At 41.0% G+C, this 23701-nt stretch overlaps 2 protein-coding genes across 5 annotated transcripts; both read right to left on the bottom strand.

Annotated features, from left to right (window-relative positions):
• Window positions 1-8097: 8097 nt before the first annotated feature.
• LOC307070870 (jupiter microtubule associated homolog 1-like) lies at window positions 8098-20867 on the bottom strand. 4 transcript variants are annotated; one of them, XM_079729566.1, is made up of 11 exons: window positions 20723-20867; window positions 18630-18772; window positions 16483-16580; window positions 16087-16114; window positions 12765-14399; window positions 11944-12034; window positions 11509-11838; window positions 11092-11190; window positions 10429-10542; window positions 9477-9521; window positions 8098-8982 (listed from the first exon to the last, which is right to left on the bottom strand). In XM_079729566.1, exons 1-5 carry the CDS (start codon window positions 20776-20778, stop codon window positions 14266-14268), a joined length of 459 nt encoding a protein of 152 aa, XP_079585692.1. In that variant the 5' UTR covers window positions 20779-20867; the 3' UTR covers window positions 8098-8982; window positions 9477-9521; window positions 10429-10542; window positions 11092-11190; window positions 11509-11838; window positions 11944-12034; window positions 12765-14265. The 4 variants fall into 4 exon arrangements, with proteins under 4 accessions (XP_079585692.1, XP_079585693.1, XP_079585691.1 ...); XM_079729567.1 differs by lacking the exon at window positions 16087-16114 and having other exon boundaries at window positions 12765-14422; window positions 16478-16580; XM_079729565.1 differs by lacking the exons at window positions 16087-16114; window positions 16483-16580; window positions 18630-18772; window positions 20723-20867 and adding an exon at window positions 12256-12330 and having other exon boundaries at window positions 12765-13038.
• Window positions 20868-21258: 391 nt separating this feature from the next.
• Window positions 21259-23619, bottom strand: LOC307070640 (small ubiquitin-related modifier 2). Its single transcript, XM_079729206.1, has 4 exons — window positions 23564-23619; window positions 22762-22893; window positions 22491-22562; window positions 21259-21775 (listed from the first exon to the last, which is right to left on the bottom strand). Exons 1-4 carry the CDS (start codon window positions 23582-23584, stop codon window positions 21710-21712), a joined length of 291 nt encoding a protein of 96 aa, XP_079585332.1. The 5' UTR covers window positions 23585-23619; the 3' UTR covers window positions 21259-21709.
• Between the last annotated feature and the right edge of the window lie 82 nt (window positions 23620-23701).

The following is a 23701-nucleotide window of genomic DNA, read 5'->3' as shown; positions in this document are numbered from 1 at the left end:
ATTATCACAGCACAAAAACCTAATCTAAGAGTCATGTAAATACGAAACCAGATCACTTTATATACCTGTTCATTAAAATTATTCTGTATTAATGTTATTTACTGTAGCCTTAGTAAACATACCTGTTAGACATAATAATTATTATTATTATACTATTGTTAACTCCCCTTTATCTGAGACCTGATCTTTACCTGATTTTTACTATTATTCTCTATTAATATTATTTCACTACCTGTAAAGACATAATACCTACCTGTTGTTAACTCACTTGTACCTGTTACAAAATCACACCACCTCATTGTTACCTGGCATCAGCTTGTGTTTTTATTTTCCATAAAATAAAAGGAGTTCCTGTGGTACTTCAAATAAACACGTGAAGACTTTCTATTACTTTTTTTGCAAACCAACAAGGGCAGCTGCAAAAGAATTATCATTATAATCTCCACAATAATACTGGTTGTCACTTTGGCCCATATCATTTCCTGTTATAGACTGATCCCGGCCCCCATCACAGAAAGGAAAGTTGATGTGGCCCCCACCGAAAAAAGTTTGGGGACCACTGGTCTATAAGGACAATAGTATTGCTGGGAGGGGGTGAACTTTTAAAAGGCTCTGTAAAACTGTGTTCAGGGCTCACTCTGCTAGAGAGGAGACTGGTGTATGCTTACATTAAATAGGTATTTTCTGCAACTATTGTTTGCTTCTTTGCTTTAAGAAGTCTAATCTGTACGAGACGCAACATCTCATTAAGGAAAAGCAATGACAATAGCGTCCTGTTCGTGGCTGGGTGTCAAATCATTACCATGTTCGTCCACCCAACCGATTATCCGTTCCGAATCACAGCCACCATCATTGCAGGAAAGAGTCAAATCCTTCTGGTTGTTTTCAGTTTCTCCGATGGTCGGACTGCTATTGGTGGCTGAAGAGAGAAAACATAATTGGGGGAATTCATGGATTTTAATCTACTTAGTCTGTTATCAATATCTCTAAAAACAAAATATGTGGCAAATTTCTAAAAGGGTATATCTACTCTTGCTCAAACCGAAACCAAGCACTGATCCTCATTCTGTTTTCAGTTTTCCTTTTCTCATCTTCTATTTTCTTTTGAGCCACTATATGAAGCAGCTCCTCTCAAAACAGCTAAAGACTTTAACGTTTTTTGGCATATTTGTATTAATAACTTCACGCTTTTGCATTTCCCTTGAAGTCATATCTTGTCTTCTAAAAACAAAATATTATTTTATCACCAATAGGCCAGATCCACCTGAGAGGCTGAGGGTGGTTGAGCTGGAACAACCACCTCTATTGGTGACCACTTGGCATGTATATTTTCCAACATCTGCCATCATGGTGTTGGTTGCCAGCGTCGAGTCATTCAAGTTGGTCTCATTCGAACGTGGCTCAGACAATGTAAAGCGGTTGACATCTGAGGTTTTCACCTCTTCGGTATTTTATTAAAAGGGCTCCTATCTTCCCCCAAATGATGCTCTCTATCCGTACATCTGGTGCCTCTTTTGAAAGAATTACAAAGCACCAATAATGACTGTGGGCCAAACCGTCCATTGTTGTTATCATTACACTTCAGATTTACAAATGCTGCAAATATAAATGGTCTAATTAGATCACAGTATTTTAGTTCTGTTCTGGTATAAGTTAGTTCTGGTAAATATACCAACTTACCGTAACGACATTCAGCAGTGATATTGCAGAAAAGGGTCAACCCAGGAGGCCATGATCTCTGTAGGGTTATTCACACAGCCTTCTTCTTTATGTTTCTACCATCTGTTGGTCCACAAGGTACGCACATTTAACATTGCTAGGCTTCAGCTGGATGTACTAGACTTTCTTCCCCCACGTTCCTATGCTCTCCAAATTCCCTTGCCAGTGCAGCTGAGAATCAATGTAAGTAGACCTATACATTGCACAGGTGTAGGAAGTGTGCAGGTGTGTCTTTTACGATTGCATACAGATAAATCTTTTGACTTTTCTCGGGAGCAAATATCCCATTTAAAGAAATTGATTGAAATTGGCTTTAAAGCAATTAGGCCTGCCCTAACTGTTTACAATACACCGTTGATCCAGCAGTTATTTTGAATATAAAAAGCAATTTGATTTCATTAATCGGTAGAGGTAGTGCTCTGTGTATATCGTTTAGGGAACTTTGAGAATCACCCCCTCAAGAGTAATTTTGACTGAAAATATATCTTGACGTACACGGACAGACTCACAGTGACTTTCATTAGTGCAGAGATATTCCATTCTCACATTTCACAACAAGGTACAAGGTCATTTTTTTCCGACCATGTTTATCACACAAAGAAGTAACTTTCTAACCACTTAGCTAGTACTAGCTAGCAAGCTATATACTCAAAAAGAGAAGCCAGCCTTAAATTGCGTGCACAAAGTTGATTGACAGCCAGAGATGCTCACAAGTCTTTCAAGTCTCAAGTATTTGCGCATAAGTCCAAGTCAAGTCTTAAATTCTCTTATGGTTGTAATAGAGTTGCACTGATCCCACATTTTCAATACCGATAACGATTCTGAGCAACACATCCTCGAATGGGCTGGAAGATGAGTTCCCATCTGATACCAAGGAGGATTTTTTTCTTTCCTCAAAAAGCTGCATATTGGGCTAGCCTATTACAAACTTTTTAAAATATGAATATATTTAATAGATATGCGAAACATGAAAGAATTGTACACAATGAAGTTCATATGAGCTGAATATTAGACTAGTCCATTTCCAAACGTTTTAAACTATGTGAGTCTGTTGAAGAATACAACCGTCCGATGTTACCCAATCCAGCCTAAGGCTGCTGGAGGCTATACCCCAATAAAAAGCAACCTTCAGAAATGTTACCTCTTCACTAAGATCCTACACAAATATTATTTTTTTTCAAATTATATTTCTTTGTATATAAATTGATTTGTTGCAATCATTATTTAGTTAATCTGTTTATAGAAACCACATGCCTACGTTTCGGTCGGAAGAAGAATGACAATAAAACCATTATCAGCAGACCCAAACCTGCTGTCTTGTTCTGACTGAACAGCCTGTTGTGCAGCGCTTGCTTTAATGAAGTTTAATGATGTTTAATGATGTTTTCTCTCCCACAAAGAGACAAAAGGATCTGGTTCTACTGTCCCAGTGCGACTGGACCATAAGGAGGACGCTGGCCGGTTGACCATTCATACGACGTTGGAGGAGTGTCAGTCTGCCGCCTTTATGTATAAATATGCAATTCCTCAATGAATAAGGAATTATCCCTGTCCAACAAATGTGACACAGTGGTTCAATCCAATATTCCCTTCACATTGAAGCTGATTCAAGTTCAACGAGAGAGGATCCACCCGTCAACCTCTACGTGCACACACCTCTCCTGGGGTTTTATAAGAAAAAAAAAGAAAAAAATTAAGAATCAGCTTAAGCAGCAGGAACGCAAACCAGAGAGCCCGTGGCCACGGTGTGTGTGCCATCAGGTCTACCCTCAACTGGGGGCGGTCCTGCGCGCTGAAAGAAAACCACGTCCTTCAGGGGTTGTTTTCTCTGGAAGCGAACAGGTCCATCTGAACCTCTGCCAGATCAGTCTGACAACGTCACGATGTAACCGCCACTTGCCTCGGCAGGGACCGCCATGAGTCAAGAGGTCCGCTCCGAGTTCTGAGGCTGAGCAGGTTCTGATGAGCCAAAAGCCAGAGCTGCACTGATGCTCAGTGGAGGGCAGAGGAGCTCACCAGATCTGGTAAAAGAAATGTAAAAGCACTTTCTTCACCTTGGACAGCTCCAGCACGTTTGCGCGTGCAGTGGGGGACGTTGGCCACTTGCCTCTGACCGACTGTGAGGCACGTTCCCGGCCCAAACCCATCCAGAAGCACCCATGAAGAGTAAAAAAGAAGAAGTGGAGAAGCTTGGAGAACAGGAGCTGGGCGCCGGTAGCCCAAAGGAAAGAGCTTTTTAAATATATTCTGCCGTTCAGTCAAACAGACTTTAATATCTTTATTAGGGGGCAAAGAAAATGTGGCAGGTCAGGTGCCAGCTTCCTCTGAGAAGGAGGATGAGGCAGAAGAAGACCGGTCATATGCCGCTGCGATGAGTTCCACTGGACTGGCGGGAACTGTGGGCACATAGTCTGCCGTCGGCACAACGTCCAGGACTAAAATAGTCCATCCATCTCTTAGGGTACACTGGTCCACTTTTGCGAAAGGAAAGGAGACAGTGCCCTCCCACAATTCCTTGCAGCAGGAACATTTAAAGCAACGCACCATTCGGCCGTTGACTGACAGTTATTATCATACAATTATACTAATTTTCTGTCCATAAATATGAGTGGACAGGAGTGTGAGTGAGCATGAGCAACCATTCACAATATGACAGGTACTTTGTTTCTCTTTAGTGACCGGGAGCCTTTATTAAATAATTTAATTCAATTCAAACCATGGTGATGAAGGGATATTTTTCACTGGTCTGTCCACGTTTGTATAGACTGCATGAAACAACACAGTAAGAACGCACGTGGCAAAATATCTAAGATGCTCTTTTAGTAGTTCATCTTCTGAACATTGTAGTTTCATCACGGCAGTCCATAACTGTCATGGTCCGCCCCTGGTTTTCCCATTCACCTGCCTGCCACCCTGATCACTCCCAATTAACCCAACCACCTTCACCTGTGTTTCCCCTATATCAGTCCTTTCCTCCCAAACATTCCCTGCCAGATTGTCTCTTGTGTTTCACAGTGCTTTCCCGCGATTCGAATCCTGACCTACCACCTATCCTGCCTGCTCTCTGATCCTCGCCTGTCTGACTATCCTGCCTGCTCCTGATCCCCGCCTGTCTGACTATTCTGCCGGTTCCTGATCCCCGCCTGTCTGACTATCCTGCCTGCTCCTGACTCCCGCCTGTCTGACTATTCTGCTGGTTCCTGATCCCCGCCTGTCCGACTATCCTGCCTGCTCCTGATCCCCGCCTGTCTGACTATTCTGCCTGCCGATCCTGAATCCGAATAAACGATTGACACTGTTCCACGCTCTTCGCCAGTCTGTGCACTTGGGTTCAGCCAAACGCTCACGTTACAATAACATCCGTCGTTCGCATAATGACGTAGCCTAGTATAGGTGTAGTCGGATTCTCTTAGCACTGTTGTCTGCTCCTTAGTCCTTAAAGTTCCCAAGTTAGCCTTGGTGTTCTTTATCATTGGAGATAGTTTTCAACACATTTCATTCAGTCCTTCTAGTTGCAGAGTTCGCTCATGCTAGGCTAGCGCACGGTAACGGGCAATACTAGCCTTCTAATGAAACAGTCTTACCCACTCCACAGTACACAGGTAAATCAATTATAACGCCAGACTATAGATGTAAACAGTGGCGGTTCTACGTCCAGTTGGACCCCGGGCAAGACTTCCTCGAAGCGCGGGGGGGGGGTCTATCCTGAGCTTGCGCAATGCCCACCAGATGACGTCCCACGGGGCAATGTCGAAGGCCTTCTCAAAGTAGATGAATGCCATGTAGAGGGGCTTGTTGGCTGCCAGGTGCTTCTCCTGTAGCTGGCAGACTATGAAGATAGCCTCAGTAGTCCCACGGCCCGGCATGAAGCCGAATTGCATCTCATTGATCCCCACTCACTTCCTGATCAATGCCTCTACTACACGCTCAAACACCTTCAGTACTTGCTCAATAAGCTTCAACCCCCTGTAGTTGCCTCTGTTGAGAGCATTGCCTTTGGCCTTCTAAAGACTCACGATGTGACTCTCTTGCCAGTCAGAGGGGATCAGCATTCAGCATTTCGGCGCCAACACCTTGAGATGGCTTTGGTGATCATCTCTGTAGTACTCGGCTCAATAGTGCCCTCGACCAATAGCATTGAACAGGCGCTAATAGTGCTCCTTCCATGCCACTTTCTTGGTCTCCTCATCGAGCGACAATTCGCCGGCATTGTTCTTCACTGGCTTCTCCCCCGAGACATCTTGGTTGTCCCACCGCATTTGGTTGGCTAGGTGGAAGATGTCTGCTGACTTGGGGTCAATGTTCTAAAGGACAACCTTCTCAGCATCGATTATGGCGCGGTAGACTGCATGGTTGGAGACACGCATGGCTTTTCACTGAGCGTCTGATGTCACAACCGACACGCCCAGCCATTTCTGTGAGCACCAAACTGTTTGAACCAGTCGTAGATCAGGCAAACCATCTGGCAGGGAGAAGGCAAACGGGCAGTCAACGGGCAGGATTCAGGAAACCAGGAACCGCTAGAAAAATGCTGACACTTGATTTGAAGAACAAAGTTGAACTGGCACAGAGGAAGGTGAACACGCTGACTAAAATAGTAGGAATTTACTTGCAGAGAAGAACCATTTTCTAGAGCTTATTTTGTTAATTCATTGTAATAGCAGAACAAAATGAGTGAGTCTGAGGTCAGTCTCCAGAGTTAAGCAGAACATGTTCATGATTAGGGTTTCGTTTCCCTGGAGTATAAGCTCCTCCTTAAAAGGGGCCATTGGTGTTCAACTCTTGCCCAAGTAAAATTTGTTTTCTAAAATCTTTATAATCTCTATCTCTATCACTAAGGATCTATGGACACTCTACTCATAGCAATGTCCACTTGTTGTGTGAACTCTGGTTTGGACAATAGCCACTAGATATTGGGTACAAGAATGGCTCAGTTCCCCTTATATTAGGTTCTCGTGATGGCACAAAGGACAATATATTTCACAAGCAGAAGAAACAGGATTAGAAAATAACATTAACAAAACTACAAGTTTCCCAAGTTATGTGTTTATGAAAGTACCCATGGACATTTCAGTGCATGTAGGATGTGCAAGTTGGCAGAAGTTAAAGCCTATTCTTCTTGATAAATACGGGCAAAGGGGTCTTTAGAACCAGCATCTCAAACAGATTTAACAAAGGTGTTCTGCGTCCAAGACATGATCTAACTGATCCTGAAGAGCAAGCTGTTACCAGCATGTTTGTGAATGTAGCAGTGAATGTGCATCCTTGTAAGACGATCCCGATCTTGCAAGTTCAAATTCTGTTGCTCTCTGTGGATCGGTCTGGACTCGTTCCTGTTGAAAGCCTTTTCCAAACTTTAAAATGTGTGGAAAAGGCTTGCACAAATCTCTTTGTTTGCCGATTGAAGACAGCTTTATGATGAATAAAACCATAGAATAGTTTATGAAAATTGCTAAATAAATACTAATACATACTTTAAGAAGAAATATCAAACATCGGTTGAGCAGTTTTCCTGCTCAAAACTATTGTGCCTGGATGGAATATCACAAGTAAGAATATACTTTTATTTAAATGTAGTTGTGGGGGGAAGTGTGACGTCTGGCCTGCAAGGGAAGTATGGACAGGTTGGGAGCGCACGGGATTGGCCAGGGGGATTTGACCTGGTGGCGAGCAGGTGTCTGCGCTCAGGTCAATCAGGGAGGGTGTACTCATGTGCCTGCTTTCTGTTGTAGTAGGAGAAGGAAAACCCGGAGCACGGACCCCGAGATCCCGCACGAGGGAAACCCGCACGAGTCCCGAGAGAGAGAGACATTGTGGGAACAAACCCCTTTTTCGTTACGGTTACGAGTTTTTGTGTTCTCGTTTTAAAAACAATAAAAGAGACCTCCCGCTGAGGGACAGCACCCCTGCCTGCTCGCCTTTGTGTATTTGTGGACCCGTTACGTTAATTTGAACGAACCATTAATTATTTAATAGTAACTCTGTCTGAGTAACGTAAATTCCTGTGTTATGCAGGGATCATTTTAAAGCACTCAATGATAATATATTGATTTGTGGCTTAACTACCAATTAAAAATGACCAGACTCCATGGTTCTGGAGAAACTATGAAATAGTAATTATCCTCTTGTATAGTCTTGAGAAGGTTATCATTTCAGAGCAATCAAAACTCCTAGTCTTTAAGATGATCCTCATCAGCCGAGTCTGGAGCTCTTTCTGAGATAAACACAGCCTCTGCATCAAAGACCAGCAGCCGATTTACTTGGATTAGCTTTTATCTGGGATGGTTGGAATCTGTATACTTATTGTGTCACAACATTTGGTAAATTAATTACTGCAGTTAGAGAAAGGCACAGGCTCATAAACACATAAACCCAATATACAAATATTTAAATCTGTTTAATTAAACATAGTTAAACATTCACCAAAGTCTGCTGATTTGTTTTTTTCCTACACAACAAATTACCCTTGCAGAGACTGATTTCACATTACATTCATTATTTCTGTCAAGCTATTGCATTTGTGGCAAATGGAGTATTGACATCTCTGTCCTTAAAGGTCATCACAATCTGTTCAGAAGCAGGTCAAACCAGGCTTTTGGCTTGCTACAAACGCTGGCATTTAAACATTGTTAAAAAAAGTATCACAGTGATTCAAAAATAGCATCAAATGCTTCCTTTTACATCCAAACAAAATCCTTAAAAAAAATTAAAACACAAGTGCTTTACATAGACTGATGTTACGTTATACAAACTAAGTATTTACATTTAATATTATGCAAACTTATTTATCTGGTGTTTTAGTATTAAAGATTTGTAGAAAGTAGTTCAGTAAAAATAATTATTCAGCTCATTTTAAGTGCAGATGTCATCATCAGTTCATTTATGTTGTATCTCTCCAATTCTTCATCGTAACATACATCCTCTTTAGCTTAAAGAGATCCTTTTAGACTTAGCTTAATCATTTCATTCGAAGATTTGGGACTGGTTTGGCGCAAAATTGGATTCTAGCAGGTTGTCTTGTCTTATTGTGCTACCAAGCCGTGTCAACACACCCTTTGGATGTTGGCAGTGTTATAAATGCTGCACACTTAGTTACAATTAGTTAGTTAGAGAAGTGAGGAATTTCTTTGGATGCTGCATGAAATTAGCTTTGGTTGCAAAATTACATTAAATGTAAATGTAACAGGAACTCTCACTCTCTCTTTGTCTTCAATAGACAACAGTTTGGCACAGTCCCTCAGACCTGGTTTGGTTGATGCTCGCCTGTATAGAGCACATATATGTCAGAGCAAATCCTCAATCATTAATCCTGTTTGGATGAACTAGGCAGGTAGTGCGGCAATCTATGTTGTTAAGTAATATAAACCAGTACTACAACCAGTGATGCAATTCACTTTCTGCCAAATGGGGGTTAACACTGGTTGGACACCATTCAGCCTAAACCACAACTATTTAGAACAATGAAGAACAAACTGCACAATAGCGTATTTTTTCCACTGCTGAAAGTGAATGACATCCTCTGCAGACAGATTTGCCCATTGATCTTTCTGATCCATTGATCTTATTGGCAAAGTTAAAGCTTTTCATCGTTGTCTTTGTGAAGTTATTGTTTTAAAACTTAAAAAACATAGTCTGTTATTTAGTAAATTATTTAATCTGTGTATTATTATCATTATCATATGCAAATAAACATCGGTTCACCAAAATTTAAAGAAATAAAGGTGATACAAATAAATAATAATGAAAAATGAACACACCATTACATAGATCTTGGTTGTATATGGGAATTTCTTCATGGGTACCTATGAAAAAGGGAAGATACAGTATACATATATTTACAAAATATATTGTTATTATACACCCATGGCGATAAAATGGCCGACATGTAAATTATTACCTCGATCAATGAATGCCCAATATTTGTGAGAAATTTCACAGTGACCCTTCAAATAATAGACCAAGAAGTGGCATTTTTTTTCGCCTTTATCAGATATTACATATTAAGTCTTCTATCACAGAAATTAATAACTGTAGGTTTTCATTTTACACGCAAATTGGTTTAGTTTTCCTGGAAATGAAATCTGCACTTTATATAATGATGTCAGTGTATAAAGAGCAGAGTACTCTTAGAGCAGAAGTGTATTCTTCTCTAGATATATGTTTTATTCTTTATTCAGAAGGTAGCTATATTGGAAGTGGTATAGTGCTTAACCATTCAAATGTTGCACCAATAGTGTAACCAATTTTAAAAGTAGGTTTAACATTTTCATGGAAATCCAATAATACCTTACATCAGTCTCTCACTAACTACCCCCCGCCCCCCACACACACACACACACACACACACACTTTAGAAAAACACAAGACCATCAACATAGTCAACTCATGATACATGAACAGACATTCCTTTAAGATTTGTATCTTTACTTTTGGTTTTGAACAACAACCCAAATATCTGCTGCTTGAGGCTAGTCTCAAAGCTTTTTCTCATGGCCAACATCCAACAATAACAGGTTTTTACGGTATAATCCGTAAAATTGTGTTCCTTGTTCCAACTCACACATTTATTCCCTTATTTTCTTTTTTTATTTTGCTCAGGAACGATAGCATGCAACATGACTCTTTGTACTCAAGCTGTTTATCCTTTTACAGGATAAACTTAAGCCGTTTATCCTGTTACTTCTGGGAAAGGCAAAGAAGAGTACTTACATTTATTCCATCGTCTTTTCAGGAGGAACAGCAGTCCTATGACTAGTCCTATCACTAAAACCACGACCACAGGTGGTGCTACTTTGGCGGCCAATTGTGATTCTGGATGTGGATCTGAAAGAAAGTAAAGATTAAGATGTTTTTAGTGACATGCTCTTTTGTTGTTCCACTCCTCTCATCAACAGCTTCAACCTGAAATGTGTAACTTTATCACCGCTACCAACACATTTGTTAGCACATCATTCATTTAAAATTATGAAGCACAAATCCTGCAAACAGTTGCATTCATTTCAGCCACCAGCTAATTCATGAAACACAACCATGAGTGTAATTGGTATCTGAGGGTAAACATAATGGCCTGAGGGTAAACATAATATTAGGTTAGAGAAGACTTCAGCGAGAACGATCCCTTCATAGTAAAGTGCAACGTTATAATGGGCTTCTCTTTCCCTGCCTCCACTGCTATTGTAGGCTCTGTGAAACTGTGTTCGAGGCTCACTCTGCTAGAGAGGAGACTGGTATTATATGCTTACATTAAATACGTATATACGCTTTTAGAAGTCTCATCTGTATGAGACGCAATAACTCATAAAGGGAAAGCAACGATAATTGCGGCCTGTTCGTCGCTGGGTGTCAAATCATTAGTGTGTTCGTCAAACCAACCGATGCTCCGTTCCGGATCACAGACACCATCGTCGCAGGAAGGCGTCAAAACCTGCTGGGGGTTTTCAGTCACTCCGATGGTCGGAATGCTAACGGTGGCTGAAGAAAGAAAACATAATGGGGTGAAACCATGCATTTGATTCTTAGTCTGGTATTTATATCTCAACAACAAAATGTGTAGCACATTTCTAAAAGGCTATTTATACTCTTGCTCAAACAGAAACTATGCACTCATCCTCATGCTGTTTTCATTTTTCTATGGAGCTTTTATATGAAGGAGCTCCTCTCAAACGAACTAAAGACCTGAACGTTTTGTGGCATATTTCTATGAATAAATTCGTTATTCTGCATTTCCTTTCAACTCACAGAGCTCGTTGTTCAAAAACAGAATATTTATATGTCAGTGATAAGACCCACCTGAGAGACCAAGCGTGATTGAGTTGGTACAATGTCCTCGATTGGTAAGCACTATGCACACATAGTTTCCAATGTCTGCCATCGTGGTGTTGCTCAAAAGTATCGAGACATTCAAGTTGTTCTCATTCCAACTTGGTTCAGCGAATGTAAAGCCTGGTTCAGATGTGAGTTTAACACCTCTCTGGTATTCTAATAAAGGGGTCTCTCCTTTCTTCCAAATGACCCTATCGACCCTCTCGATCCGCACATCTCCCATCACAATGCACTCCAACAATGACTGCTGGCCTAACCGTCCGTGGTTGTCCTCGTTACACTTCAGATATACAAAACCTTCAAATAAGAACAGAGAATTATAAATCCATTATATCCATGAAAATATTTGAAAACACACTTATTGAACATATTTCGTTATTTATTCTAAATATACCAACTTACTGCAATCAAATCCAGAAATGATGCAGAAAAGGGTCAAGAACAGCAAGCATGTCCAAGAGGCCATGATCTCTGTTCAATAGAAGCAGTTTTCCTAGATTGAAACAAGAAATCTCAGTAGGCATTTCGGGTTTTCCTCAACGCCAACATTTTACCATCATTTGCAGCCACATATAACTGTGAAATTAGTAAAATAAATAGTGAAAATAAGTCCATGCTGGAAGACTTAAAGTTGGCATTGGAAAAAGGACAACAACAATTAAACGATATATCATGCAGGTAGATTGTTGTATGGATCTCATAAACAAATATTACACAATCCCTACTCTGGATTGCGACACGAAGTGCACTTCCCCATTTCTTCAAACAATCCACCAATCCAGAGTTTTACTTGGATATAAAATAACATACAAATGTATAAATATCACGGAAATTCTGCAACAAAGGTATGCTTTCTATGGGCAGATTCTCCATATCAAGTACCTGTATGCCCTTAGGGTGAGTTCTGACTACAGAGAATCCCATGCAGTTTGTGAGTGAGCCAGCACAAAAGGAAGCAGGCATTGACAGCCTATAAACTAGTAAGATTAAATACTACCAAACAGCATCAATGGGTAGACAGACGTATTCAGTTGTGAATGTGCAGTTTACCTTAGAATACAACCATTCATTCATCTGTCGCTCAATAGTGTGTGCCGGCTAAAGGTCCCATAGGTAACCGTGCGCTCAGTATGTCTACTATACAAGCTTAAAGTTGCGCATAATAGTATTGCATGCAAAAGGAATTTGTAGTAGAGTTTGCATAGTATAAACGTTAAACTCACCCGCAAGCAGCCGTTCGTGTTGAGACCGATGTTTACTGTAACCTTTTATTTTTGGTTTCGTTATGACCAACCCCCATCCAGCCTGCCCCCCGTTAAGGCGAGAGCTAAACGATCCGTAACCATTATAACACAAAAATCTCCTTGAAGAAAGAAATGCTGATCAGAAATTAATTTATTTTTTAACGTGCCAATATTGTTTTTTGTAATGATCACACCCAGCATTGAATTGACATAGGATGCAAAGAGTCCACAGTACTTTTCTTTACCTACGCCACATTTCATTTACCCCTCATTATTAACCTGTTGCGTTTCTTGAATAACTGATGGGCGGTGACGGACTGACACAAGCTGGAATGAAAAATACCTCTGGTTTGTAAGCCTCAGGTAACGTACCATGAAAAACCACAGATAATTTACCAAAGGAGTGTTGCACCAACAATGAGCTTGGGTTGGTGAGAAACAGAAGTCCATTCTTGGAGCCGAGGGAAAACACTTAAAAAGGCTGAGGTGTCATAAGGTCACTTGTCAAATCCGGGCTAAGTTTTCCAGAAACGTTCAGCCATTTCTGGCAGATTGTTCCTTCAATTAATTGTGATGAAGGGACAAGCATTGTCATGCTGTTTTTGGGAAACCCAACACAGTTTTGATTTTGTAGCCTATATCACACATCCTGGCACCAATTGTTATAGCTATGGCACACCTATAAAAACACATGTCATTAACAACTGGCACTGAGGTTAAAATAGGCTATTCAAGGGGAAAGAGAAAATACAAAAGGCCAATTCCCTTTCCCCACTTTACATGGGCCCTAATAAACTGAGGACAGAATGACAGCTATTATGTCTTTTTTGCTACCGTGTGAACACACACCAGTAGAAAAGTCTCATTTAATGCAATGAAACCACATAAATGCACTATAAACAAAAAACAACAAAAGTTATCCAGCAGTTTAAATTAAATTGTCACAGTTTTTTCTTCTTCTTCTCACATTCATACACAACCGAACACACACGCATGCAGGTTGGAACAAGTTTAAACATGGTGCAAAAAAAACGCAAAAAAGCAATGGACTTAGTGGTCGATTTTCTTTGTTTTGAGCAGGTTGCCATGACTTTACTTGGCTCTTGTGCAGTAACTACAAATATATTGGGGTTCGTTTTTTGGGGTTTGTTGGCAGAAGACACACGTAATGTAAACCCCATGCCCTGTCAAGTAGCTCTAACGCACCATGAGGACAGGCTTCAAACATCAAGATACATAAAGTGCTTCTGAAAAAGTATAAATAAATAATAACTAAATACAAAATAAAAATGTATAAAGAAGGTATCAAAACATTGAGCATTGCGCATGGTTCTGGATGGGATCCGTGATCCGGCTAGATTCAGAGGGACACATGAGGGGTTGCAACATGTTCGTATCAAAACAAGCAGGCCATATACATATGAAATAAAGAGCGGGACGAGGGGTCTGAGACGAGGCCAGGCAGGGGGCGGGCTGTGGCTCAGCCCAGGATGAGGCTGGACTTCCCTCCTGGGGGGTTCCTGCGGACGGAGGTGGCTCCAGCGGCGGGGGCTTCTGCCAGTGGGGGCTCCTCCTTGGGCGGCTCCGAGATAGCCTCGGGTTCTGTATTGTGGACTGCACACAAGCACAACAGGAACCTTAACCTGCAGCATGGGCCGTTTGTGATGGACCGAGGGCCGAGGTATTCTCTGGCCGCTTTAGGGTTTTCCCTGTTCTGATAACGCAATGAGCAGTTTTCAGGCAATTGCAAAATCATAACGTTAAGTAGATAATCATGTTTGTCCCACAGGGCTAATTGATTGCCAGGTTATTATGTATGTCGTAAATGCCAGGTGTAAAGGGCGTCAGTATTCACACTGTAAGCTCTCACAAAAGAGATAAGAGCGTTTGACATACATTTGACCCGTGTAAAAGTGGACGCATCTTTCAGTTTCCATTTAACCTTTGACATGTGAGCCAGGTGAGATGAGGATAGTCGGGTCTATGTCAGATTGGGATCAGATGTGCCAGGTCGCCTACGATGGTGGTCCCAGAACCTACAACCGGTGTGTTCGAGATGCATCGTACACCTCACTTGTGATGTTTTTCCTGGCTTGTAGCAATTATAGCGTTCCTGTTTGTCTTTGTGGGCATCGTTACACGATGAGTCGGTCATTGGCTAGTCATTGTTATCGTTAGCTATATTAGCCTCTTTAGGAAAACCAGCTCAAAAACAAAGAGCAAAACTTAAAAAAATAAAATAATAATAATAAATAAATAAATTGTATTGCACGCACAACAAGACGGTGCAATGCATAAATTGGTGACTGGATTAAGCACCAATAAACCAATCAAGTGTGTAAGAGCAACTCGTGTGGGTGGTGTAAGGTGCATCTCGAACACGTACGTCCTGAGTTACCACTAGTTTGTTTCGAACTAGCAGTTTGCTTTAGAAGATCGGAGAGGACATCGATTTGCATGGAACAATCGTATTGGACTGTTTGTGTACTGCACAGTGCACACAGTGCCACGGCCCTAGCCACTCCTACAATAATTAATAGGGGTGGGAATCTCTTGGCACCTCACGATTTGATTCCGATTATGAGGTCAACGATTCTAAAATGATTATCAATGCATCTCGATGCAACAATTTCTTTTTATGTACATTTCCATGCGTGATTTTCAAAAATATATATATACAACTGAGTTTGCTACTCAGAGTTTGCTAATCACTTCCTACTTTTGTGATGATCATTAAAGACATCAACAGATTAATTAACTTATCTAATATTTTATTAGAGAAAAAGCTTTTGTCACAAATATGACTTTCTATGAACAATGCAATAATCAATGCAGCTTGCGTAACAACACAATATGGAAGTATGCAAAAAATAGGTTTCAGTTTTCTTTTCTTTCTAATCTTTCTTTTTTATGTTATTAAAGAAAAAGCTGCTCTTGAATTAGAAGGAGTTCTTGTGTCTGGCTGTGAGTTTGCGTGCATGCTATGCGTAGGCTCAATCGCAATCGTGTCAAGACAAATCAGAGGGGTGGAGGGGCAGGTGGAAATATTTAATAACTAGCGTGAAGAACTAGTTTGCTTGGTGCCAGCCGTTCTCATTATGTAATGTGTATAACCTGACTTTGTAAGCGTTAAAACATACTTTAACACTAGACTACGTTTGAACCACCTCCAGATAAGTAAAGACATAATTAAAAACATGCCCGATAGTCAAAGTCTACATAGGCTTCAACAAACGACAAGTGAAAACACTTCAAATTTCATTTAGGTAAAGATAAATACAAATATAATAAAGAAATGTACCTGCATCACCAACATTATTCTCCGCATCCTAAAACACAGACAATACTTATTTTCAGAGAAATATAAACATAAACATACAACATGCTTCCAGCCCTCACTAACTAAACATTGAAAGGTTCCATTTAACAGAGCAGATAGTTTAATCCAGATTTAAAGAATGCATATGTGATTGATGTCATAGTATTTTAGCCCAGACATTTATAACAGAAGTAGATTTGAAAAGCTGCTGCTGTTGGACCAACATGTGCTGTTTTAATTTAGTCCCACTCCAAGGCCTGACAATGCGTCATATAACAAAAGATTTGGTAATTTTCACTTCCCCTCAAGGAAGGTCACCCCCATCCCCAGTGGTTCAACTCTAAATTCACAAACAGCTACTTGTGTTCATGACCATACCGTGCCGGCTGGATCTGCAGAGTGGTTGGCGTTGTGGTTCAGTCCTCTTCTCAATGGGGCAGAGGACTCACCGCACAGAACCCCTGTGGGCTTGCCCCCTGTGGGAGGGAGGGTACATGGTTAGAAAGGGCCACAGTAATGCTGGGAACATATTTGTGATTCAAGTCACCCAAAAAAGCAGTCTGTATTGTATAACTAGACCACAAATACAATCTATTGATTCACTGAAAAACCTACGCAAGGCATAAAGCTGTTGGTTGTTCTACTAGATCGAATACTGGGCTACTCAGGGCTGATTGTGTGCAAGTAAAGTCATTGAAACTCATTGTGGGTCAAAGGTGTAGTTTCATTGTGCAATACGGACGTGCATATTTCTTCTGAAATGCTGACTAATCTGACTAATAACTATAAACCTGTGGTAATCTTGTTAAAAGCAGCAAACATTGACAACACAGAAGCACGTCTGCAAGCTAAGGAGCGATAAGCATTTAATTATTTGGATAACCTTATGACATGATTTTACAATGTTGTAAATCTCAGCAGTCCGTCCTCTACTATAAACAGACATGTTACATCATCATGGGGTTTCCAATCATTGTTTACCTTCCAATGTAGGTCATTTGTCTGCTCACCGTTATCTATGGACCATTACGTGTTACCCTGAGCAAACAACAACTCCCAAAAAGCCTACATTTTAATTAAATTTAATTTTAATCTGGGGCTGGGTAAGGCAACAATACAGCTCATGTATCATTGTCTTTTAAACTGTACAATTTACCCCACCTAAAAAGAAAGGTGGAGTTTCGCAGCTACCTAGGTGCAGTTTCGCAGCTGGCTAGGTTGTGTTTTGCATCTACCTATGTGGAGTTTGGCAGCTACCTAGGGGTCGCGGTCAGCACTGGCCTTGCTACATCCACCATGTCAGATCAGGCCATCGTAGTGCCTTAGATTATTGCTGCTTCTTGGCCGGGAGACCCTACAAGTATCACCCCGACCCAACATATGCTGCCTTCCACAACCTTTCCTAGGTCAGCGGGAAGGAGAACCAAGATATTACCGTCAGAGGCACTACGTGAGTCTGGCAGTTCAAAGATGATTCAAGATTGTGGACCTGTTTCTAGGGGTCACCAGGAGGGGTCCTTTCTTTGGTTTTGTTGTTCCACCTGACAGCATCCCTCTTTCTCTTTTTGCCATGTTAACATATGTGCACTAGAGAGCACTCAGCCATCCTTATGGTCAACATCAAGGAACACTTCAATGGTGTTTCCAAACTATGCAGGAATACCAAGGATTCGGCCATGCTAGACTCTGCATTAGGGTATTCTTCAACTGTCCCACTATAAGGGGTAAGAACCCTGTTAGCCTTTCCCAACGTTGTATTTGGCCTTGACGCTGGACATTTTTCCAAAACAAATCTGGCTGAAATTATGAAGTCTGATCCAAGCATTAAAGTTTAAGGCCAGATTAGGGCCTCAAACTTCTATTGATCTTTTATCTGACTAATTGATTTATAGTTGACTGTTAATCAGCCCAAGGGGGAACGTTTTTCTTTTTGGGAGTTGTTGTTTGCTCAGGGTAACACATAATGGTCCATAGATAATGGTGAGCAGACAAATGACGTACATTGGAAGGTAAACAGTGGTGGAAGGTAAACAATGGAAGGTAAACAACAAAAAACAAACCCCATGATGATGTAACATTTTCAATCCATTTCTCATAAACGCCTTCAGTTTCTCATTAATGACCAAGGGGAGGCTTGGGAACAATGAGTAAATGACAAACGCTGTTGCCAATACAATGGAGAACATTGGCAAATCCCGGAGGTGCTTCCTATTTCCTACAAGTCTGTGGTGGATGAGAGCCAGTGCTTTCCTGCTGGGAGAGGGAAATACCAAATGCAGGATGTGTTTTTTCTTATAATCTGTAACATCTGTTTAATAAAATGATTGTTTTAGTGAATATTATGTATCAGATTGTTGACTGCAAACATTTGAAATTACTAATAAGAATGCACTGGGTGGCTTTTATATAGAGTATGCTGATTATACTGTAAAATTGCACGTATCTTATCCCTCTTCTGGAACTCAATGAAGGACAGGGCACATTTACAGACACACCAACGTCACAGACACACGTAGAAGGGGTACCGGGTGGGTTGTTCCTTCGATGGGCATAGGGGTCCTCTGGCTCAGCAAACACATTGGAGGCCATCTTATTTTTCCGTACAGGGGGTTTGTCCTCATCTGTGCCGAAAGAAATGTTTGATGCGCCACCTGGAGGGTTTGAAACTCTGGAGATGGAGATAAGGAAACAATGAGAAAGGCACACAATGCATTAGGTTAAGGACATTAAGGAAAAAAAAGTTGTCAATATTTATCAAGCAAATTTCGGTCCAACAAGTTCATTGTACAGTAGAAGCTTTAACCAATCAAATTTCTCTTGAGCTGGGTAAGAGGAACATATTGGCCTAAGAGTCTCATAAGCGGGCTCCGTGCAGCACCTGCTGTTCAAATGCGGAAAAACACTGCTGCTAAGACAGTAGCATATATTTTGTTTCTGGCTGCCTGCCATTATCGTGTTCTGCTGGCCTTTCCAGAGCAGTGCTTCAGTGTCAGGAATTTAGTTTTCTATTATTTATTTACTTGTACTCATTTACTTTTTTGGAATTGGTATTGTGTGAATATTTTAATGTTATCATTCCTGCACTACATTATCTTCGCTTCAGTCATAAAACAAAGCCAAGGCATGCTTCTTTTTTTTTGAAAATTGTGTCCGGTTGTATGGTTCATCATCTCAATGTACACATTGTCACATAGGGTGGGAGGAGAAGTAACTTTTTTATTTGTCAAAACTAATAGCTGCAGTGATTGAAAATGTGCATAGTGCAGGTTTGGCCTCATTAAGGGGCAATTCAATAGGTCGTGATTTTGTTTAAGCACTTCACATAACATGCAAATAATATAAGACAGCAAAATGATACCAAGGATAAACCACCTGTGGTTCCCAAGTGTAGACTCAGGTACACTGTCCCATCCCCAGAGAAACTGATCACACATTACAGGTCATTCATATGGACATAACCAAACCTTAAGACAACATTTAGTGGCAGGGATGTTATATGTTAAGTATTAATCATATAGAGCAACAGGAACGTGAGGGCCTGAGAAGTGCAGAATTTATGGTATAAGATTTATAATGGTGAGAATTGGTTGCTAGGTCAATATTAATCTGGTGGTACACACAGAAGATCCTATCATTGAGAGCTGATCTTTAAATATTGGGACCACCAACAGCTTAATGTCAAACAAAAATGTTTAGGCCGCTACTCTGTACTTAGGAACATACAGAAAGAGCCCAACCCAAGAACCTCAACCGAGGGGTCTGCCATTTTAGTGCACCTGATCTATTTGAATACAGTCACTGCAAATGCATCCTATGCACGGCTTTGAGGGGTTATACCTGGTCTGCGTGTGAAGACAATTAAAAATGTACACGGATCCTTTTTTGATCCGTGTACATTTTTGAATGGAATGGATGACAGATCTACATTGAGCAGGTACAGGTACAACTTCCAGCCCTAACGACGCACGACAACCAATAATCAACCCAAACAACTCCAAGATATCCCAACGGGATGTTTACGTGAATTAATAAATTCACCTAATGTGTTGGTTTATGGTGCAAACATTGTATTGGTTGTATATGATTATAATATGATTATTAATGTAATAGTGGTCTAGTAACGCGACACAAAAATTGATTTAAAATCCACAGGGGCCCCACCCAACAATACAATCAATCTTAGTAGGCGCTAGCTGCAGACGTTACTACACATCTATAAGGATAATGAGATGATGGAGATCACACACAATGGGACGATCACCAAAACATTGAAAGGTGCTCCATAGACATGCGATGTAGATGGCTTAATACGCGTTTGGCATGCGGACAGTTAGCAAACGCAAGCTAGCTGTGCAACTTCCATGTCCATGCCCCACAAAGAGGAGATCCGTCGCATGGAGGCGCGCTGGGCGAGACCAGTGGCCCGTCCGCGCTGAGAGCAGGTGCGGTGCAAGCTTTTATCCAGCATCCCGGACTGTAAACATTTAGCCATGCAGTTTTAGCTATAGCAACGGCCTTTAAGTCACAAACGTTAAGTCCGAGAATACGTTTCAAAGCACAGCATGTTCATCTCGATGACTACCGTCTCAAACATGTCTGTGCCACAATAACGTTATACCTGGAGCTGCTTTTGGAACCGGCTTCCAACCCTTGAAATGTCGTGGTCGTCGTCATTCTGTCGTAATTTAATAAAGCTCTGAGACTGAAAGATAAAATAACCGTGGTTTAAAATTTCATAACCCGCCTTTCATTATCTACCCTGGCAGACGGCACTGAAAACGCATCAACCTGCTGCGTAGTCTGGCTTCTCAGGCAAAGCACAGCGTGGAGAGGGCGTTGCGTGAGTCCCGCCCACGAGAACGCGGTGAGGTGAGTTCATTGGACACTGCTACCTCAAGCGTGGCTCTGATTGGATTGTTTATTTAGGGTCGCAAAAGAGGTCTAATGACAGTTTAGTGGCGAATGCTTTTAAACCCAGATAAGAATCCTGACATCAAGGGACTGATGTACCATTTATAACATGGAAGGCAGGACAATTAATTAATATTGGTAGCGTAAAAGACAATATTTAAGTAATTAACAAATTACCCCATTTAAGTTGAATGCAGTGTCATGCAGGATGAGCAAGGAGCAAGCCTCAAGACTAAACATCTTAAAAAACACAAACAACTAACTTTATTAAAAAAAATCAGTTTATTCCAATTGTACATTTTTTAAAACAACCACCAATGTGAGTAAACTGAAATGCAGGCATATAGAACAGCAACACCATCATTAAATTTAACCAACAGCTATATGGCATGAGTAATAGTGTTAAAAAAAATCTATTTCTATGCTTGATGTCACCAAGAAATGTGTTTTTTTAGATGTTCAGCACATGACATTGAATGCAGCTTACAAGTTGTGCACTATCAACTATCATTACAAATATCACAATAATAATAATGAATCCATCCCTGTGTTGCAGCCTATGAGCATCTGTGACAGGATTCCAACGCATGGTCATGGAAAAGCTGGTCATGGAGATTTAAAGACAGAAGGAAGAGGCATTAAAAAAAGAAAGGAGAAATGCAGGCATGGGTGTTTGTTGAGGGGGGCAAAGTCTTTAAGTAGAAGAGCCTCCCGTTTGCTGTTGGAATACATCAATTGTGTCCTCATCCTCCATTTCAAGCTGAAAGAAGAATTTGGAGTGTTTACAAGAAGGATGATTTAGTTTAAAAGCAGTTGTAGAACAATGTTATTTAAACTTATCTACAACGAGCAGAGACAACTTCTCACTAGCATACCTATCCAACTAAGACACTTAACAGAAAAAAAACGATGGTGCCTTTGTACTAGTATGTGGCTGTATATTGACATCTAAAAGCAGGAGAAAAAAAAGTAGTGTATAGTATAATCTCATTGATGCCAGTAGTCTGTGCTGCTTTTTAGTACAATCAAAGGTGGCGCTCATAACACTTATTTTGTGTCTGCGACTTTATACCAGGGAACAGGACTAAGTGGTGCAAAGAATTCTGCTCCCCGTGCCCTGGTACTTCGAAGTAACAGACCCATTGTGTCTTTGACCCACGTTTGGCCTTTTAAAAGTAGAATAGAAACCGGACAGAGAAATTAATTTACTTTCTATAAGTCTCCCTGGATGCCACTGTAGCGCTGTCTAATGAGCTCAAGTTATTGAAATAAAGAAAACACATAAGACAAACTCGCCCGCTTGACTATAGGAATTTAGGAGGAATTTACTAAATTAAAGAGGAACCGAGCAAAGTACTTCATCAGCATCTGGGCAAGCCCGTCCATTATAAAATAAACAGTACAAAATCACCAACCTAGCCAAACCACAACATTCATTACAAATTAGCCCATCACACTGTACACAGTACACATACCTGTGAAGGTGTATCTGTCTCATTTATGGGCTGGCCATCAAATCGAAACCGTATTTGTCGCAATGACAGCCCCTGTATGGAAAAGAGAAATGCTGTGAATCAATATATTGACAGAAGCAAACTCAATGCGAATGACTTAAATTCAAACTTAATGGCCAGGAGCATAAAGTAAAACTTTAAACCCATGTGTAATCAAGTTACAAAAGCTAAAATGTGGTAATGCAACTCAATGGTTAATTGACAGATTTAAGATATAAACAGATCTTGATACCTGACGTTCACAATAAGCCTTCATCAGTTTATTTAAAGGCGTGTGCCTTTTGATCTTGAACTGAACCACAGAGCCGTCCTGTCCAGCTACTTTCAGGTTGATGTGCTCATTGTTCTCGGTCTTCACTCCCTCCTGCAAGGAACACAACATAGGTTTAAGGTTAGGCATGCGTGTTCTTAATTGCGAACAGAAGAAAGTGGGTGGTCTAAAGAAAATTAGTAAGTGATAATTCCAAACATGACAAAGAATGAAGAAAGTGCATTACTGCGACCGAATAGATCAAATCTCAGCAAACGCACTAAAGGGACCTTACAGTGAATGCAATGATCGCTCTCCAGACGAGAGGATGGCAGCACACTGCCGGCCTTGTACTATTAGCCAGGTAGCATAAGCTATAGCTTTCTAGCATTAGCCATGGCCTGGTATCATTCATTAGCCATTTCCTAATGCATATTCATTCATTTTGACTGCGACTATAAGTGCCAACTGATACAATGAAACAGGCTGAACAAATTACCCCTGAATCAAGGGAGCTGAACTTCAGAAAAGTACCGTAGGAACTTAACCAGCACGCTGATCGGATAGTAGCAGCAATAGCTTAGCATGCTCACCCCTTCGGCAAACCCGCTTGCTAGCTAGCATCAGCTAGATCTGGCCACCAATGTTTGGCGATTTCCCAAAACCAAATTGTTGAAATTGAATCCATTGTCTTAAAACGCCAATAAGCATACACACTCGATGCAATTCTTTAGTACACCTAATCCAAAGCATTAACAATACTCAAAGGAAACTCTCTCCTCACCTTGGGCTTCTCGTCTGCCATGGCTGCTGTTGTGTTTGCGAGTGCCCTGATGCGGCTGCGCTGTGTGGTGATGAGCGCCACTTTGCTTTCGGTGCAAGACTTGCACTGAAAGCATTTAATTGCGCCGACCTGCCCTGA

This window comes from Pollachius pollachius, assembly GCF_949987615.1.
Source record: "Pollachius pollachius genome assembly, chromosome: 2".
Classification (NCBI taxonomy): Eukaryota; Metazoa; Chordata; class Actinopteri; order Gadiformes; family Gadidae; genus Pollachius; species Pollachius pollachius.
The sequence above is the reverse complement of the archived record's forward strand: the minus strand, read 5'-3'. Positions and strand labels throughout refer to the sequence as shown.

Coding starts and splice junctions, on each gene's coding strand:
- LOC307070870 (XM_079729565.1), bottom strand. CDS start 12,007: ATGGCCTCTTGGACATGCTTGCTGTTCTTGACCCTTTTCTGCATCATT. Junction 10,543..11,091: donor TGATCCGGAACGGAGCATCG/GTTGGTTTGACG, acceptor ACTTTCTTTCAG/ATCCACATCCAGAATCACAA. Junction 9,522..10,428: donor GAAAAGACGATGGAATAAAT/GTAAGTACTCTT, acceptor CCTTTTTCATAG/GTACCCATGAAGAAATTCCC.
- LOC307070640 (XM_079729206.1), bottom strand. CDS start 23,584: ATGGCAGACGAGAAGCCCAAG. Junction 22,894..23,563: donor TGGCAGACGAGAAGCCCAAG/GTGAGGAGAGAG, acceptor TGTTCCTTGCAG/GAGGGAGTGAAGACCGAGAA. Junction 22,563..22,761: donor AGGCTTATTGTGAACGTCAG/GTATCAAGATCT, acceptor TTTTCCATACAG/GGGCTGTCATTGCGACAAAT.